Source organism: Octodon degus, unplaced genomic scaffold (genome assembly GCF_000260255.1).
Source record: "Octodon degus isolate 3935 unplaced genomic scaffold, OctDeg1.0 scaffold00301, whole genome shotgun sequence".
In the NCBI taxonomy this organism is placed as follows: Eukaryota; Metazoa; Chordata; class Mammalia; order Rodentia; family Octodontidae; genus Octodon; species Octodon degus.
In genome coordinates this window covers 1,485,959-1,504,857 of record NW_004524877.1, presented here as the reverse complement: position 1 = coordinate 1,504,857, position 18,899 = coordinate 1,485,959, and the positions used below count along the sequence as shown (strand labels likewise).

General features: G+C 35.9%; 2 protein-coding genes across 4 annotated transcripts in view; both read left to right on the top strand.

The window, feature by feature from the left end:
* The window catches only part of Zdhhc15 (zinc finger DHHC-type containing 15), a 215,736-nt gene that overhangs the window by 16,377 nt on the left and 180,460 nt on the right, over positions 1-18,899 (top strand). The gene's annotated exons all lie outside the window — the stretch shown is intronic.
* LOC105741121 (actin-related protein T1-like) lies at positions 11,786-12,910 on the top strand. The gene has a single exon (XM_012512994.1). The coding sequence runs from the start codon at positions 11,786-11,788 to the stop codon at positions 12,908-12,910; it is 1,125 nt and encodes a 374-aa protein (XP_012368448.1).

Sequence of the window (18,899 nt, the reverse complement as noted above, 5' to 3'; positions counted from 1 at the left end):
GCTTTAATATTTAGGTCTTTGATACATTTTTATTTTAGTTTAGTGCATAGTGAGAGACTTGGGGCAAGTTTTTGTTCTCAGCATGTGGAAACCTAGCCTTTCCCGCACTGTTTACTAAGAAGGCTATCTTTCTTCCAGTAAACAAGTATGACACCTTTGTCCAAGATAAAGTGGATTAATGGAGTTGTTTCTGCATCTTCTCATCCTTTGTACTGATTCATGATTTTTTGTGCCAGTACCATGCTATTTTTATCACACCAGCTCTACTTCAAGTCAGGGATAGTGATGCCCCCTACATTGTATTTGTTGCCCAAAATTGATTTTGCAACTCAAGTTTCTTCTAGGTCTCTTAATTATTTAATCCTAAATAATTTAAGGATTTTTTTTTTTTGCGGAACCGGGGATTGAACTCAGGCCCTTGCGCTTGCCAGGGAGGCGCATATTCCACTGAGCCATCTCCCAGGTCTCTTAAGGATTATTTTCTATAATTCTGTGAGCTATGTTAATGGAATTTTGATTGGGATTACATTAAATCTATATAATTGTGGAGATAAAGCCATTTTTACTATTTTGTTTCTTCCTATAGAAAAGAAAGGAGTATCCTACCATGTTGTCATATCCTCTTTTATCTCCTTTTTTAGAGTACTGTAGTTTTCAATGTAGAGATCCATTACTTCCTTCATTATATGGATTTTTGAATAACTTTGTATCCAGCTATTTGATTGAATTTTGTTATTAAATTTAGAAGTCTTTCAGTGCAGTTTTTGTGATCTTCTATGTAGAGTATCATGTCATGCACAAATAATGATAATTTGACTTCTTCCTTTCCCATTCTTTCTTTTTGTTTCTTTCTCTTGTCTAATTGCTCTGCAAATTTTTCCAATACTATATAGAATAACAGAGTGGTGGAAATCCTTGTCTTCTGCCTGATTTTGGAGTGAAAGCTTTCAGGGTTTTTTTTTTACCATTTAGTAAAATGTGGATTTTAGATTTGTTATAGATTGCTTTTATCAGACTGAAATAAATACAGTCTATTCCAATTTTTGTAAGCTATTTATCATGAGAGGCTACTCTGTTGATATGATATTAGATTTTTTGATTTACATATGTTAAACCATGTTTACATCTCTGGGATGAAACCTACTTGGTCATGGTGTATAATCTTCCTGATAATTTGTTGCATTCTCTTCACGAGTATCTTATTTGGAATTTTTGCATCTGTGTGTATTAAGAAAACTGTCTCATTGCTGTATGTCTCTCAATAAAATTATGGGGGAATAAAGGAAATTGACCTGTACTTCACTTTTGGCTGGGTCCTTGTCTGGCTTTGATATTAGGGTAATACTAGCTTGCAGGATTGACTTTGGTAGTATTACTTCCCTTCCATTTCATTAAAGAGTATGAGAAATAGTGATATTAGATTTTCTAAATTTCTTATAGAATTTTTCAGTAAATCTTTCAGGGTCTGAGCTATTCTCTATCTGTAAACTTTTTAACGACATCTTTAGTTACATTGACTGATATTGTGTTATTTGAATTTTATAGCTTCCTGATTCAGCTTTGGTAATTCATATGTAACTAGGAATTTGCCCATTTCTTCTGTGTTTCCCAAATTATTAGAGTAGAAATTCTTGATGTAGGTATTGACAATTGGGATTCCTGGTAAATCTTTGTGGATTTTTATCTTTTCATTTCTAATGACATGATTTTGAGTCTTCTTTCAAATAAGGTTTGCTACTAAGTTTTCTGGAAGGGAAAGCAGGTAGAAACCTCAAAGACATAGGTGTAGTTAAAGAATTCATGAATAAAAATCAAACCCCATAGGAAATACTTCAAAGTATCAACAATTGGAATATCAAAGAAAAACTGGTTAATGAGTGATATCAGTTTTTTAGTATGTACAATTACTTACTAAAAAAGAAACGAAATGCCATGAAATCCTATGGCTCTTATAAAAAAGAAACAACATAGACTTGCAAAAATTGATAATTCTAACAATAGTTGGCTTTGCCATTAAAGAAGTGTAAACTTGAAACAAACATTTATAAACTGTCCAAAATAAAGATAACCTTGTCAAAAGAAAAAAAAAAAGAATCAACAATTGGGATCTTATCTTTTTGAAAAGCTTCTGCATTTCAAAGAAATCACTGACGGAGTAAAAAGAAAACCCACAAAGTGGGAAACAATTGTAACAGAATGTCCACCAGACAAAACTCCCATTTAGAACATATAAAGAATACTTTTTTTAAAAAAATCAGACCAGCAAAATTCAAAGACCCAGTCCAAAAAAGGACATTTGAGATGAATATACACTTCAGGAATGAAAGGATATAAATGGCAAATAAATATATGAAAAAATGTTCAACATCATTGATCATTCAAGAGATGCAAATTAATACAATGCTGACATACCATCTTACACCAGAAAAGGTGGCTATTATCAAGAAATCATCTAATAACAAATGCTGAAAAGGCTGTGGAGAAAAAGAAACCCTTTTCCACTGTTGGTGGGAGTGCAGGCTGGTGCAACCATTATGGAAATCAGTATGCAGATTCCTCAAAAAGCTACAATTGGAGGTCCCATTCAAGCCAGCTATTCCCTTTCTGGGTATTTTTCCAAAAGAACTGAAATCATCATACCACAGTGATACATGTGTGCCCATGTTTATTGCAGCACTATTTGTCATAGCTATATCTTGGAAACAACCCAAATGCCCATCAACTGAAGAATGGATAAAATAGACAGCATTTTTACACAATGCTGTGTTATTCAGCTATAGTAAAAGATAAATTTGTGGCTTTTGTAGATAAATTGATTTAGCTAGGGACTATATTGGTAAGTGAAATAAATCGATTCCACATGTGTAAACATCGTATTTTCTTGCTATTGTGAGAACCTTAAATAATAATCAAAGTCTGAAGGGCACAGAAGATACTATGAAAGGGAAGGAAATTGTTCAATAGGAGAGAAAAACTGGGATGAGGAAAAGTACAAATGAAAAAATGCCCATCTATGAGAGCAGACAGAAGAATCTAAAATGGCTATCTGTTGCTGATGAACTGGAGGATCTAGCAGAAGTCTAGGGTCAAAGAAGTGGAGCTCACTGCAGACTCAGAGGTGAGAGTCTGTTACAGAAGTGGAGAAGCCTGGAGTGGAAGCCTGGAGAACCCTCACTGGAAGTTTAAAGGAACTGGAGGACCAACATCCAAAGACAATGGCAAAGACCAGAGCTCCTGCAAATAAACAGGAAAGACTTTTTTCTTCTTTTCCTTTTTATTCAAAAAAAAAAAAAAAAAAAAGAAAGAAAAGAAAAAAAAGAAAGAAGGGAAAAGGATATATTTGAGTATATATGCAGAATGGTTTGGACAATTGTGTTGTTGATTTCTGCTGGTCTCTTGAAAGCAGCAGTTAATTCTTAATTTTTTTTCCACTTTTGAATTTGTTATAACCACTTTGTTATTAGTTTTTCTTTAAACACATCTTACATGTTTATATCTGGTAATGTGAACAACTAGTTTGATGATAGCATCATGATATATGGCAACCATTACTGAATAACTATTACTTTGTTTTGTGAAATCTTGTATCATTTCTAAGGCTGTTTTTCTTTTCCACCACTATTTTGTGTTCTTTAAAAATAAAAAATTCTTTTCTTAAATGTTTACTAAGCATTTGTTCATTTCGTTTAATCTTTCAAAAAACAAATTTTTGCTTTATTGATTATTTGCATTGTTGTCTTAGTTTCTTTTGCTTTAATTTCTGCTCTGATCTTTTATAATTTCCTCACGCTTATGAGCCTTGAGCCTGGCTTACTCTTCTGAAAACTTGTTACTCTTTATTTCAAGTTTTGAGACCAAGGATATAATAATAATTCACCAGTGTTGTCTTTTTGAAAAAAAAGAATTCTAAAAGAACTTTAATAAGGCTTTGTTTGTTTCCCACTTGAATAAGCATTAAATTACTAAGAAGAGGGTTCTTTTGGCAAAACTCTTTAATACTAATTCAAATTCTTTCATGGTGATTGATCTGTTCACTATTTTTTCATGAGCTCATTTGATGTTATCTTTTCTTTGTGGAAATATGGCATATAGAAGACCACTGATTGAAATGACTGCTTTTCCCTGTTAATTATCTTGACACCAACAAATGGTCTATAGGTAGATCTGGATGACTTAGTATTTTGTGTCTATTTGCATCCAATAAGCTATATAACATTTTTTACTTTTTTATTTAAAATGAAAAAGATAAACATAAAAGTGAAACAGCTACAAAACAGTTTAATAAGAGAATTACAATAGTTGATAAATTGTATTGTTTTCATGGTAGTTATTCAGAGTACAAGATACAGGCATGCTATGTCTAAACACTGTTAGCACAAAACTTTCTTTTCAATGAACTAAGAGAAACTATCTGTATAACTATCTTACTTATCTTGCATAGATATACTTTTCTTTTCTTTTTTTTTTTTCCGGGACCTGGGATTGAACTCAGGTCCTTGTGCTTGCCAGGGAAGCGCTTATTCCACTGAGCCATCTCCCTGGCCCCTATACTTTTTTTCTTCCTTTCACTTTACCCATTCATAGTTTGTCTTTTCTTTTAAACAGTATTTTCTGAATTCACAGCATTTATTGCACATTTCAGATGTTGCTTACTTGTTCAATTTCTCATGCTGCTGAGACAATATGTTTCCATATATAGATCTGATTTATTTCACTTGTGAATATGGTCTCTAGTTGCATCTGTTTACCTATAAAATTCTCCAGTTTATCCTTCTTTATGGCTGAGTAGTACTACATTATATATAAAAAACTTTTATATATAAAAAACTTCATCTGTTGATACACATTTGGTTTATTTGCAAGATTTATCTGCTACAAATTGTGGCTGCTATGAACTTGAGTGCATATATATTACTATGATATTATGTTTTTAATACTTCTGGGAAGATACACAGAAGGTGACTAGGTGGTTTGAGTGGGACTTCTAATCCTGGTTTTTAAAGGAATCTCCATACTAATTTTTACAGTGAGTGAATGAAACTACAATTGTTACTAACTGGAGAAAGGTTCATTATCCCCATAGCTTTTGTGGCATTGACTATACATTGATTTTTTTCATGATAGCCATTCTTTCTTGGGTGAGATCAAATCTGTTCTTTTAGTTTGCATCTCTTGAATGACAAATGATTTTGAACATTTTTTCATGTATTTATATACCATTTCTATTTCTTTGCCTGAGAAGTGCATAGTGATCTCAGTTGCCTATTTATTGACTGGAACTGTGAATTTCAGGGTGGTTTTGTTCAATTCTTTCTGTGTTCTGGATTTGTCCTTTTTCTGTGGGACAACTGGATATAATTTTTTCTCACTCTGTGCATCGTCTTCTCACTCTGTTAATGATTATTTTATTGTTGTGTGAAAGGTTTTTAGTAAGCCAAGGTGTTTTGTTTGTTGATTTTTGTAATATTTTTCTTACAATCTCAGTTTTGTTCATGAAGTCTTTCCTTACATCTATGTCTTTAAGATTTACACCTGTTTTCTCATCTAGGAAATTTAATGTTTCTATTTTAATGTTTACATCTTTGATCCATTTTGACATTAGTTTAGTGAGTGGTGATAGGCATATGTGTAGTTTTAGTCTTTGACATATGGAAAATAGCATTTATTAAAGAGACTACATTTCTTCTAGTGAATATGCTTGGCTCCTTTGTCAAAGATGAGGTAGCTGAATGCACCCCCTATTCTATTCCACTGATCCTCTGGCCTACTTTTTTTTTGGCTAATACCATTCCAATTTTATCACAGTGACTTTGTAGTATAATTTTTGGTCTGGGATTGTGATAGCACCTGACTTTTTTTGGTGCCCAGAATTGCTTTTCTATTCCAGGTCTTTTCTGATTCAAAATAAATTTCATGAATGTTTTCTCTAGATCTATAAGGTATACTAACACTATTTTGATTGAGATTACATTAAAACTGTATAGCAGTTTGGGGACTATGTCCATTTTCACCATGTTGGTTCTTCTTATCCATAAGCATTGGATATCTTTCTAATATCTAATGCCCTGTAAAATCCTTTTTCTTTTTTTTGTGGCTGGCTCAGCCTGCCCTGGGGGTGGGGCTGGCATGGCATGTGATGCCAGGGATTAAACTGTGGTCCCTGTGCTTGCCTAAGCTTGCCTAACAAGTGCTTTAGACTGCTGAGCTATCTCTCTGGCCCCAAACCTCCTTTTTTAAGGGTACTGTAATTTTCACTATACAAATCGTTTTCATCCTTTGTTAGATTAATTCCTAAGTATTTCAGTTTTTTAGACGCTATTGTAAGAGGTATGCTTTCCGTAGTTTCCCGATCTGTAACTTTGTTATTTGTGTTTAGGAAACCTATTCATTGTTAAGTGTTGACTTTGTATCCCACTACACTACTGAATTTGGATATTAAATCTATAAATTTTTTGAAATTTTTTTTGGGATCCTCTTTGTAGAGTATTCTGTTTTCTGCAAATAATGATAATTTAACTTCTTCCTTTACTATCTTAATCCCTTTAATTTTTTTTCCACTTGTCTAATTGTTTTGGTTAACGTTTCCAGATGTATGTTGAATAGGACTTCTGATAATGGATATCCTTCTGTTTGTTCATGATTTTAGAGTGAAAGTTTTTAGTTTTTGATCATTTAATGTGATGTTAGCTGTTGGTTTATCATAGATGGCTTTTTATAAGATTGAGTTAAATGCCGTCTTTTCCAATTTTATGTAGGATTTTTAACATGAATGAGTGTTGTCTCATTTATGTCAAATGATTTTCTGCATCTATAGATATGATCATGTGATTTTGGTCTTTGGTTATTTTCATATGTTGGACCATCCCTGGGGTGAATCCTATTTGGTCATGGTGTGTAATGTTCTTGATGATTTGCTGCATTCTGTTTTCCAGTATCTTATTAAAGGTTTTTGTATCAAAGTTCATTAGGGAGATTGGCCTGTAATTTTCTTTCATGTTGGGTGTTCTGTTGTGTTTCTAGATATCCCACCAAAGCCTCAGGTACTCGGCGTAGGATTCTAGAGCTTTTTTTAGAGATTCATGGTTCAATTCTGGGATTGTGGTCATGAGTGCTGAGCCCACCTTTAGGTAAATACCCTGAATGCAATATAAGGGAGAGAAAGGCTTGCTTTTGCTCCTCCTCTCTTTTTTTGCTCTTGTTGCTTTTGCAGTTTTCTGGCCCTGAGGACTGTTGTCCATCTCCCATGTGCCACTCTGCCTTGGAGCCAGCCAAGTATGGACTGAAACCTTGACAAACTGTGAGCTTAATAAACCTATCCTTACTTAATTCTGGGCTTCAGGTATTTTGTCTTAGCAATGAGAGAAAAGTAACCAAGATAGTAGGGCTCTTCTCTGGTTTTTTTGGCTTCAGGGTAATACTTGCTTCCAGGAATATCTTTGGAAGTACTGCTTTTCTTTCTGTTTCTTTAAGGAATTTCAGCATTAGTGGCATTACTTCTGTAATATTTTGTAGAACTCAACATTGAATCATTCAGGGCCAGAGCTTTCTTTTTTTGGTAATTTTAATTACATTTTTAATTTGATTGGCTAATATTACTTTATTTACAATCTTTATATCTTCTGGATTTACTTTTGGCAATTCAATTGTGTCTAGGAATCTCTCCATTTCTTCTGTGTTTTCCATCTTATTAGAATATGTTTTCCTAACATAAGTATTGGTGATTGCCTGGATTTCTGAGATTCATTATTACTTTTTAAAATTCCTAATTACTGGGTTTTATATTTTGTTTTCTTATTTTCTTGAGGTTGGCTAATGGTTTTTAATTTTATTTATTCTTTCAAGGGGCCAACTTTTTGATTCAAGCATTTCTTTTTTTTATTTTGTAAAGAGAATAAAAATTAGAATTAAAACAAAAAATAACAAGTGATACAGAATTTCACTTAACAAAATGACTCATTGATTCTTTGTGTCTCTATTGAATTAATCTCTGCTCTGATCTGTCTAACTTCCTCCTTCATATGAGCTTTCAATTTTATTTGTTCTTTTTCTAGAAGCTTGAGGTTCAAAATTAAGTAGTTTATTTGAGCTCGTTTTGTTTTCCTGATGTGTGAATTCATTGCTATATCCCTCGTAGGACTGCTTTCATTGCAGCCCATAAATGTCAGTATGTTTTATGATTATTAGTGTTTAATTGTATATACAGTTTAATTTTGTCTTTAATTTCTTTTATGATCCAATGGTGGTTCAGAAGGGTGTTGTTCAATTTCCATGAGTTAATATATTTTTTGTTGTTTCTTTTGTTATGGATTTCCAATTTCATTGCCTTGTTGTGAGATACTATGCATGAGATAACTTTAATACCTCTACATTTACTTAAACATGTTTTGTCAGGTAATATATGATCAATTTTGTAGAACATCCCATGTTCAGCTGAGAAGAATGTGAATGCTGATATTTTTAATGGAATATTCTGTAGACACCTACCAAGTCCATTTATTCACAAACTTGGTTTAATTCTACTTTATTTGCAAATTTTTTATCTAGTTGATCTAGCAATTTGGGAGAACGTAGTATTGTGGTCCCCCACTACAGTTGTGTTAGTGCTTATTTGGTTTTTCATGTCTGTTAATATTTGTTTTATGTAATTTTGTGAACCTGTACCTGGTGCATAAATATTTATGATTGTTATATATTCTTGGAGTTTTCCCTTACTGAGTATGTAGTGATGTTCCCTGTCTCTTTTGATCATTTTTGGCTTAAAGTTTGCATTGGTTTCAAATAGAGTAGCTACCCCTGCTTTTCTCTCAGTTCCTGTGGCATGGTAAATTGTTTTCTATCCTTTGACTTTTAATCTCTGAATTTCTTTTTGGCTCAAAAATGTTTCTTGACTATAACTTATTATTTGATCTTGCTTCTTGATCCATTCTACTAGTTTGTTTCATTTGATTGGTGAGTTGAGACCATTTCTGTTAATTGTTATAGCTGGTATATGTTGATTTTATTTTTCATGTTGGTTCCCTATTGTTTATTCACTGTCTTTCTGTTCTGCTTAATTGTGTATCCTGCCTGGAAGCTTCTTCCTATTGGTGTTCCTGTGTTTGTGGTCTTCATTATCTCTTTCTATTGCCTTTCAGAGCATTCTGTAGAGTTTTTATGGTGTCCATAAATTTCCTCAGTTGTTCTTTGTCATGGAAGTATCTTATTCCTCCATCAGTTTTCAAATATAGTTTTTTAGGGCCGGCAAGATAGCTCAGTGGTTAAAATGCCTGCTTAGACAAACTTAGACAAGCTCATGGACCACAGTTCAATCACCGCACCACATGTCATGCCAACCCCGCCCCCAGGGTGGGCTGAGTGAGCCACAAAAATAGAAAAGATAGGTTTGCAGAGTAAATCAATCTGGGTTGAAGTTTTTTTTCTATTAGGGCTTGAAATACTTCACTCCAAGCTCTTCTTTATTTGACAGTTTGTGTTGCAAAATTTGCTGTGTTTCTGGTGGGCTTTCTTTTATAGGTGACGTGTTGTTTTTCTCAAGCTGCTTTCAATATTCTGTTCTTGTGCTTATGTTCTGGAATCTTGATTATTATATTATTGGTGTAGATTTATTTTTTTCATGATTATTTGGAGTTCTATGTGTTTCATTTATTTCTGTCAAATTCTTTATCCATTTTGGGAAGTTTTCTTTCTTTTGCTTTCCTTTGCTTTTTTGGTACCAGGAATTAAACTCTGGACCTTGTATTTGCCAGGCAGATGTTTAAGCTGCTGAGCTATCTCCCCAGCCTAGGGAAGTTTTCTACCATTATTTTGGTGAAGAGATTTTTCTTTGTCTTTTAGGGAAGGGTCTACAGAGTGTTCAGGGTCTCACTACTAAAAGTAGTGATCCACCTGTTTACAGCTTCCCAAGAGCTGGAATTACAGGCCCGGGTGACCACGCCCAGTCTCAGTTGTCAACTCAGTGCACCCAGGGGGCAGGGCTGGCACAGCAGGTCCCAGGGAGCCTGTGAAGAGACTTTTAATGGCTTTTGGCCTGTCTTTAGCTAGCTCACTGTTGGCTTCTGGTTTACTCTCTCTCTCTCTCTCTTTGTGTTCTGGACTTTTCCTGGGTGGGCTCACATTTGAGATTGCATTTTGCTTCTTTGTCCTGCCATTTTCTATTTTATTTCGTCTTTAAGTTGATGCTTTCAGATTTTTAATGTTACATAATCTTATCACTGATGTTAAGGTTTTCCTAGGAAGTGTCTGTTCTTCTGGATATCTCCTCTCACTGTCATGTTACCAGGGCGTGGGGAAGGGTAGAGCATAAATTTAAACCCATCTTGCCAGCACTACAATCCTGGGGCAATGGAGGAAAGGACTGAAGACATACATTCCTCTTTCTGGCACTGCCATCCAAGTGACAATGGAAAAAGAAAGGAACTGAGACTTATACTCCTCTCACTGTCACTGCAGTCCTGCAGCAATGGAGGAAGTAAGGAACATGAACCTACACTCCTGATGACTGCATCTCAATCCCAGGGACAATGGAGGAAAGATGGAGCATGGACATGCACTCCTCTCACCGCACCACCATCTCAACAATGGAAGCCTGAAACAACATGAACCTATACTCCTGTCACTGCACTGTCATCCTGGGCAATGCAGGATTTGCAATACTGTCTTTTATATCTGTTTTTTGGTCATCACATTGACTCACTGTGTTGCGCAGACTTTCAATGGCTTTTTAAATCTCTTCTGTTTAAATCTATTCCATGGATTCCATTTTTTCCCTATACTGAGGAAAGAAATGGAATCATATCATGATTTCCTCACTTCCTTAAGCTCCTTTATTATTTATATGTATCTTCTCAAAAGCAACTAATCATGTCTTTTCTTATGGTCATGGTCTCTGTAGTTATCTGAGAAATTATTTCTGATTTCACTTTTTATTTTTATTTTAATAGACAACCTAGATATATTTAATAAGCTATTACAAAGGCAAAACTATTATCATTAGGATTACTTTATCATCCTGGTTCACAAAATTAACCTAAGAAGGTACAAATTAAAGGATATAACCTAAGAGGCTGTAACAAAACAGACTGGAAAAAACAGGGTGGAAGTGCAGAAGCTACCTAGAAGCACCTATATCAGGGGTAGTCATTTATCTCATTAAACAGCAATAAGACAACAAATTTAAAAGACATAAAAGGCAGAGTATGTTGAGTGAACTTCGGCCATTCCTATTAAATCTGAACCTGTGCCTCATGCTTTGCTCTACTCCTGGGCCAAAGAAAGTGCTTTTTTTCCTCTTTTTCTCTCTCTCTCTCATGGACATGCAACAGTTCAGGAGAGCATAGAAGGCAATTCTCTTGGACAGCTCATGGTGTGAATGCCTCCATTTAGTCTAAACCAGGCTTCTACTTTGGTTCCCAAGACCAGTCATAGCTGTATACAGGTGTATTTGCCTGTCCCTGCTTCCTGTCTCACTAAATAGACAGTGCTGCTGGCTCAGGGGCCCCGCCATGGTGATGCTAACTAAGGGCCAATTGTGGCCTTGGTTACATTGTGACACAGAAGGCAACTAGCTAGAAAATAGCCTCAGCAGTCCCTGGGCCTCCAGAAAGAAGACAGCATTCATGGCCTGAGGACAGTTCTGTTGGATTGGGGCTAGCCTCCTAGCTTCACCAGGGGAACAGCTTGACAACATAAGAATCCTGTGACCTTTATTATTCCAGAGGGACCTGTTGTCGTGAAGAGTGGTCCAAGTCTTCTTTATTTTGTGAACTACAAGAGACCTACTGCAGACATGTCCATTCCAGATGAACTGGAACGCCCAGCAGTGATTATTGACAATGGTTCCGGCCTCTGCAAAGTGGGCCTGTGTATCCATGTTGTTCCAAGACATGTTTTTGACTCTGTTGTGGGTCACCCTAAATTCAACATACCATCTAGCCGGAAGAAATACTTTGTTGGACAGGAAGTCCAGTACAAGCGTGAAGTCCTGTATTTGCACTATCCTGTTGAGCGTGGAATAATAACAAGATGGGATGACATGGAGAAACTTTGGAAACATCTTTTCCAGCGGTTATTGAGAGTTAAATCCAGTGACCAACCAGTACTGATGACCGAACCCTCCTTGAACCCAAGAGAGGTACGTGAGAAAACCGCCGAAATCCTGTTCGAGACATTTCGCGTGCCAGCCCTGCATCTGTGCAACCATGCAGTGCCAGCACTCTATGCCTGCGGCTCCATCACAGGCTTGGTGTTGGACAGTGGGGAAGGCGTCACTTGCGCTGTCCCTATATATGAAGGTTATTCTCTGCCTCATTCGATCAGCAAGCTTTCTGTGGCAGGGAGGGACATTACAGAGAACCTCATACTTCTCCTCCTGGCCGAAGGATGTACCTATCCTTGCATCCTTAACAAGTCTGTGGGGGAAACACTCAAAGAGAAGCTGTGCTATGTCACCTTAGGGCGCAAGAAAAAGCCACGCCGGAGACAGAAGAAGGTCCTAACGAAGTACAGACTGCCAGATGGCAATGTTATCTACATAGAAGACCGACTGCTCCAGGTGCCTGAGGTGCTGTTTACCCCTGCAATTCTGGACATCCAAGACCCTGGACTCTCAAAAATGGTCTTCAATAGCATCCTAAAATGTGACACAGACATCCAAAAGAGCCTATTTGGAAATATCGTGCTATCTGGGGGTTCCACATTGTTCCGTGGGCTGACTGAAAGGCTTGCAAAGGACTTGGAACATGTGACTTCTCCAGGGACCTCCATCAAGATAATAGCTTCACCTCACAGATGTTTCTCTACATGGATTGGTGCCTCTGCCATGGCCACCCTCAGCAGTTTCCAGCAAATGTGTGTCACCTCTGCAGAGTTCAAGGAGTTTGGGAGTTCTGTGGTGCATAGAAAGTGCTTCTAAAGCATGCTAGATTGGGGGGGTGATATGGAGAGTATCTCCAAATGCCTTATGACAGTAGCAGCAGCATAAGCTAATCTCCTCCCTGGGACTTTGATTGAGTGCTCAATAAACCATCTGTCCTATGTCAGGCTTCAGTTTGTTCTTCCAGAGTAGTTTCTGCTCCTTATCAGGAGTCTTTAAGCGATTCTCCTGTACTGGTCCTGTTAGGGGAGCTCTTCAATAGTTTTCTCCTGAGAAAAGTATCTATTATATATGGATCCTGTATCCACTTACAAGGGTTGGACTTAAATGAACCTGAGCCTCATACCTAGAAGCTACTCATTACGATGAATACTAATTTTTTTATATAGCATTTCTTTTTTAATTTTTTTTACATTTATTTATTGTGTGTGTGTGTGTGTGTGTGTGTGTGTGGCCAGTTCAGCCCACCTGGGGGCAGGGCGGGCTGGCATGTGGTGCTGGAGGATCAAACCGCAGTCCCTGTGCTTTAGCCAAGCTTATTCCAAGTAGGTGCTTTAGACCACTGAGCCATCTCACCAGCCCCAATACTAATTTTTTTATGTCACTGTCTTTGATGATTCTGACTAACCCACTGCACATGTGACACAGTCCCAAGGAAAATGCGTGGAGGTCAGGAAATGAAGGCAAGGTGGGAAAGCCACACCATCCTTCCTTGCTAAGGGTCTTTTTTTTTTATACTCTTTGTGCTTGCCAGGCCCATGCTTGTGCCACTGAACTATATTCCTGATGCTACCCCATTCTCAGGGCTCAGCAAAAAGGGTTACTGCTCTGAAAGGACATCAGGCTGATAAGTAGATGGAAATGAGCATCAGAAATTAACATTTGTTTCAAGGTTTGTAAGCTCAGGGTCTCTGGTTCCACTCAGATCATTAATAATCATTCCATTGAGTTATTGTATTTTCTAATTTATTTTTGCTTTCCAAGAGTCACAGTATCATTGTGGTAGAAACAGACTACTGGAAACAGTTAATGATTGCCAAAATGTAAATGCTGAGTAATATATACAGAAATATTTCTTCTCATTCATTTCATAATACTTTCCAAAATGTTAGTGAGTAATCAATGGAAAAATTACAAATAAGTCTTTGTAACACAGTCTATCCCATTAAACAAAACAATGGCACTTTCATATTTCTATCTCTATAACTTATCTGCATGGATAAATATAAATTACTATTCATTCCCCTATAATGGTAATCATTTGGAGAAAAGTGCTAACGAATAAACGTATGAGGTTCATACAAGTTGGGCATGGTTGATGGAAAACCCAGGATTGCTTTCAGAAACAATGTCAGGAATGAATCCAAAAGAAAAGAAAATTATAAATACCAGCCTCATGAAACCAGATCATCTAAAAACATCACACTCTGCACATATCTTCCCAATTCCATGTTGAATGTGGTCTTATTGGTAGCTTGAATAAAACCATGAAAATTGTCATATTCCATAAATTCATATAATGCAAATCTTGTTCTGTTTGTATACATTTGAGAGAGTTGATGATAACATTCAACAACTCATTTTAAAATCCTGGAACAAATTTGGTCTATAGTCATCAATCCTAACCACAATTAAGGTAGTATATGACCCAGAGCTTACATCCTACTAATAGGGAAAAATTAAATTACTTCCTTTAGAATATGGAAAAAGACAAATACATGTGTATGAAGTAGTGTTACGTAGAGAAATAGCTTCAATATAAATTGTACTTGTGGTTATACAAGGGATATGAAGCAGACTTAGAGGAACAGACTCAACAATGATACATATGGTGATTTATGAGGTAGGCTTACAGTATCAGAATCAGAAGAGTCTCAATGGCTGTCTCCTTGGGAGAGATGGAATAATTTATAATGGTCATCTGCATGCTAGTAGCTATCTTGGTACTAAGTTGTTTTCTCATTATTGGGACATGAAATTTGACACTCTTAATGAAAAAGAGGAATTGCTGTTGATTATGATTTTAATCCACAGCCCTGTGGCAAGAAGGCAGTGTGGAAAGGCATGATGGAGGAAATTTGCTCAAGTCATGGTTCCCAGGAAGCAAAGAGATAATTGAGGAGCCAGGAGAGTAATGTACCTCCTAAGTCACATAAGCAGTGACTCTTCAGCTCAGGGTTCACCTTCTCACATCACACTCATATGGGAACCCATGACCCAGGCACTTTGTAAATACTCTGCCTATGAGTGCCTGAGGGTTTTCAGGGACACAGGATATATTCATAACCTTCTTATCCTGGTTCCCAGAAGACTCAGACACATTTCTTTTTATGCAGTCCATTTAGTCTATCTCAAAGAGTTACAATTTCAGAGTTGCTAAAATCTAAGTTGAAAGTTTCCATGGTCAACGACAGGAAGTGGGCAGAAGAGTATGCACACAGCTGACTGAAGTGTGCAATCTAAGGTCTGAAGCTCACTCAGTGTCGCTGCAAGTCCAGCAGAAGGCCAATAGGTCTGCCACAAAAGGCTGAAGAATCTACAATGAAGGCCAAAGAGTCTTCATCAGAAGGCTGAAGAGTCCCAGTAAGAAGAAGAACACGATGTGAACACCACTAAGCTGAAGGTAAAGAAAATAAAGTAGTTTTTTGATAGTATTATATTTATACCAACAAAGAAAGGCAGAGAGAAAAAGGATTTGAGAAGATATGTGTGGGAGAACAAGGAAAAGAGTAAGGGAGGATCAGAGATACAGCTCAGTGGCATAGGCTGCTGCCTGGCAAGCTCAAGGTCCTGAGTTTGATCCCTGGTACCACAAAAAAAAAAAGAGTAAGGGAAAGAAGTATAAGGAGAAAATAGGAGCATCTTCATGGAGAATATACCAAATATACAAACTAGTTAAAACCCTGTTAGATGGCCTAAGCAACGACTTTTGGTAAGGGTGAACTTGAGAAGTAATTATAGAACACTATGGAAACACAAATGACAGTTTATCATTCATTTATGATTATTCATAAATATACACTTCTCAGATATGCTGTAAAGTAGAAGACTAAGAAGATATAATTGAATGCTACATTGTAGAAATACTGTAGCACTGTTTTAGGATTCTGCTTCTGTATTTTGCAACTCTTCTAAATTTGTTAATTACATCTCCTAGTTGTCTTGTGGGTTACTTGAAAATATGTATATATAAAATTGTTTCATCAAGAACGGAACTTAACAAAAGAAGGGGATACAGATGAATGTCCATTTTGTATGTGTGTATTCAAAGTGGTTAGGATAGATATATAGTTACATTCTCTTAATGAATAGAGAGATTTGCTCTAATGGTGTTTGTAAATAGGATATCATGTCTGCATCTTGTACAGCAATTAACTACTAGGAAGAATGTATGCAATGTGTTAATTATTGAAACTGTCCTACCAATTTAATTTGAAACTGTCTCATTGCTATTTGTTTCTCAATAAAACTATGGGGGAAAAAAGAAAAAGAAAGCAACCACTTTAATCTGGGAAAAAAAAGACTATGGGGACCAGAAAAAAAAAAAAAAGATTGTTTCATCTAAAAGTAAATATAATTGTACTTCTTTCCAACTTAGATGTCTTGCATTTCATCTTACCTGGTTTGAAATTCTAGTGCAGTGTTGAATAAAAATGGTAAAAAGAGAGACCTTGGTCTTGTTCTTGAATTTAGGGAGTAATATTGAGTTTTCAATTGCTGAGAATATTTTTTTTTTTTTTGGCAGAACCGGGGATTGAACTCAGGTCCTTGCACTTGCCAGAGAAGCGCTTATTCCACTGAGCCATCTCCCCGGCCTGCTGAGAATATTTTTTATCTGTGGATTGTTTTTACACATTTTTATCAAGAAGAGAAGTTCCCTTTTATTACTAATTTCTTGAGCAGTTTAGAACTTAAGGATTAAACAACAAAGAGGGGGCAAGGAAAAAAGCTTGGAAACATGACAGGCACAAAACCATATATTTATATGCACAAGATGGTTAAGGCAATGATCCTGAGAATCCACCAGGTTTTTGAAACTTTCAGTTTATTGGTAGATTCTCACCCTGACAAAATATGTATGCTGATACATGTGAAGTAAACAACTGCACTGAAGATACCAATGTGTTATACTAGGGCCATGCTTAGAATGCCTGTCATTCTGGCCTTCTAAATATATACTGCTTCTAAAGTCACATCAATTACTGCTATACTGTTTCTCAAGTAAATGTTTGTTTAAAAAAAAGGGTGTAATGAAAACAAGAGACAAAAGAAAAAAAATGTCACAGGACAGTCCTGCTACAATGCTGTATATGGTTAGATTTCTAAATTTATTTGTAAATATACTTAAATGTTTATTCCTTTTTTAAAATATTTTTTATTTTTTACTTATTTTTTTCTTCACATTCTGTAGGAAATTAAAGTTTAACATATCAATACTAAATGGAAAATACCTGTTCCATGTTATAACTAAGATGTTTGATATTCAGACAGATAGTGAGGTTAACCTCACCTGCCTATGTTATAGTGTATTAATATCATTAAGCTTCTCTTCTGGAGGGTTAACAAGTTAAGTTTGCAGACCAAAAATTAGACAAAGAAGGTCTGCGAGGACAGCCAACGTATTGTTCCAAGTCACTGAAGGTCAGTAAGGACTCAGGACATAAGAGAACCTGCACTTCAACATCCTGTAACTCAGTGATGTCCCAAATTTGCTGATAAAGGAGATTATGGAGCCACAGAGGAAAGTGATGGACAATGTAGAGTATGCCTAAGGAAAGTCACCTGGAGAGAAAACATTCTCTTAGGTTTTCACAGAGAGCAAATTGGTTGAGGAATGGCTGTGACTCATCCACATGGCTGACACTGACAAAGGATCTACAAACTGTGGTACAGGGTTTCAGGAAAAATCCTGAGGGTACTAGCCTGACCTTATCAGATACAAAAGTTGCATTTCTTGGTATATAGGTCTTGCTTTATCTTTTTCTTAACCATCTTGCAGAAAGTATGAAAACAAAGTATAAAAGTAAAGCCATATTAATATGCTGAGTTGCAAAAGGCTCGAGTAAACAACTTCTGACATTGCCAGTCCTATGGATAGCCCACTACTGTTATGGACTACAGGACTATATTAGAATACTTTGCTGAATTCAGCACCTGCAATATTTAAATGAGAGTGGAATACCCATCTCTGACAAAACTAAAGAAAAAAAGGGGATGCAAATGAAGGACCATTTTGTATCTGTATATTCAAAATACTTAGGATAGATATACAGCTACTTTCTCTTAATTCAATGAATAGAAAGATTTGTAGGAATATTGTTTGTGGACAGGATGTCATGTCTGCATCTTGTACTATGAATAACCACTAAGAAGACAATAATATGCAATGTATTAATTATTGAAACTGCCCTATTAATCAGTTTTTAAACTCTCATTGCTATTTGTTTCTCAATAAAATTATTTCATAATTAAAAAATTAAAAAAACGTTTATACCAACAATTTGAGAAACTTGAAGTTTATAAATTTCAACAAATACACATTTACTACAACTGTTTTAGAAAAGAGAAATAAACAAGTAAGGATGGAATCTTTAACTATTTCACTGAATTCTATTTCCTAGCCTTTGCTTGAAATATTGTATATTTACATTCATAGGAGATATTGATATGTAAATTCACCTTTTTATGCCTTTGACCAGTTTGACAATCAGAATTATGCAGACCTCATAATATGATTTAGAAAATGTTAACCTCTCTTTAATATTTTATAATAATGTGAGAATTGATGTTAGTTCTTTTATAAATGTTTTGTAGACTCCATCATTGAAGGCATATGACTCTGTGGTTTTGTTTCCTGGGAGGTTGCACATATTCCATGCTTATATACTCTAACCTTACTCATTGCTAATCTGTTCAGATTTTGTGTTTCTTTTTAACTGTATTTTGGTAGGCTGTGTGTTTCTCAAATTTTATCTATGTCTTTAAGATTCTAGAATGCACTCTCTCTCTCTCTCTCTCTCTCTCTCTC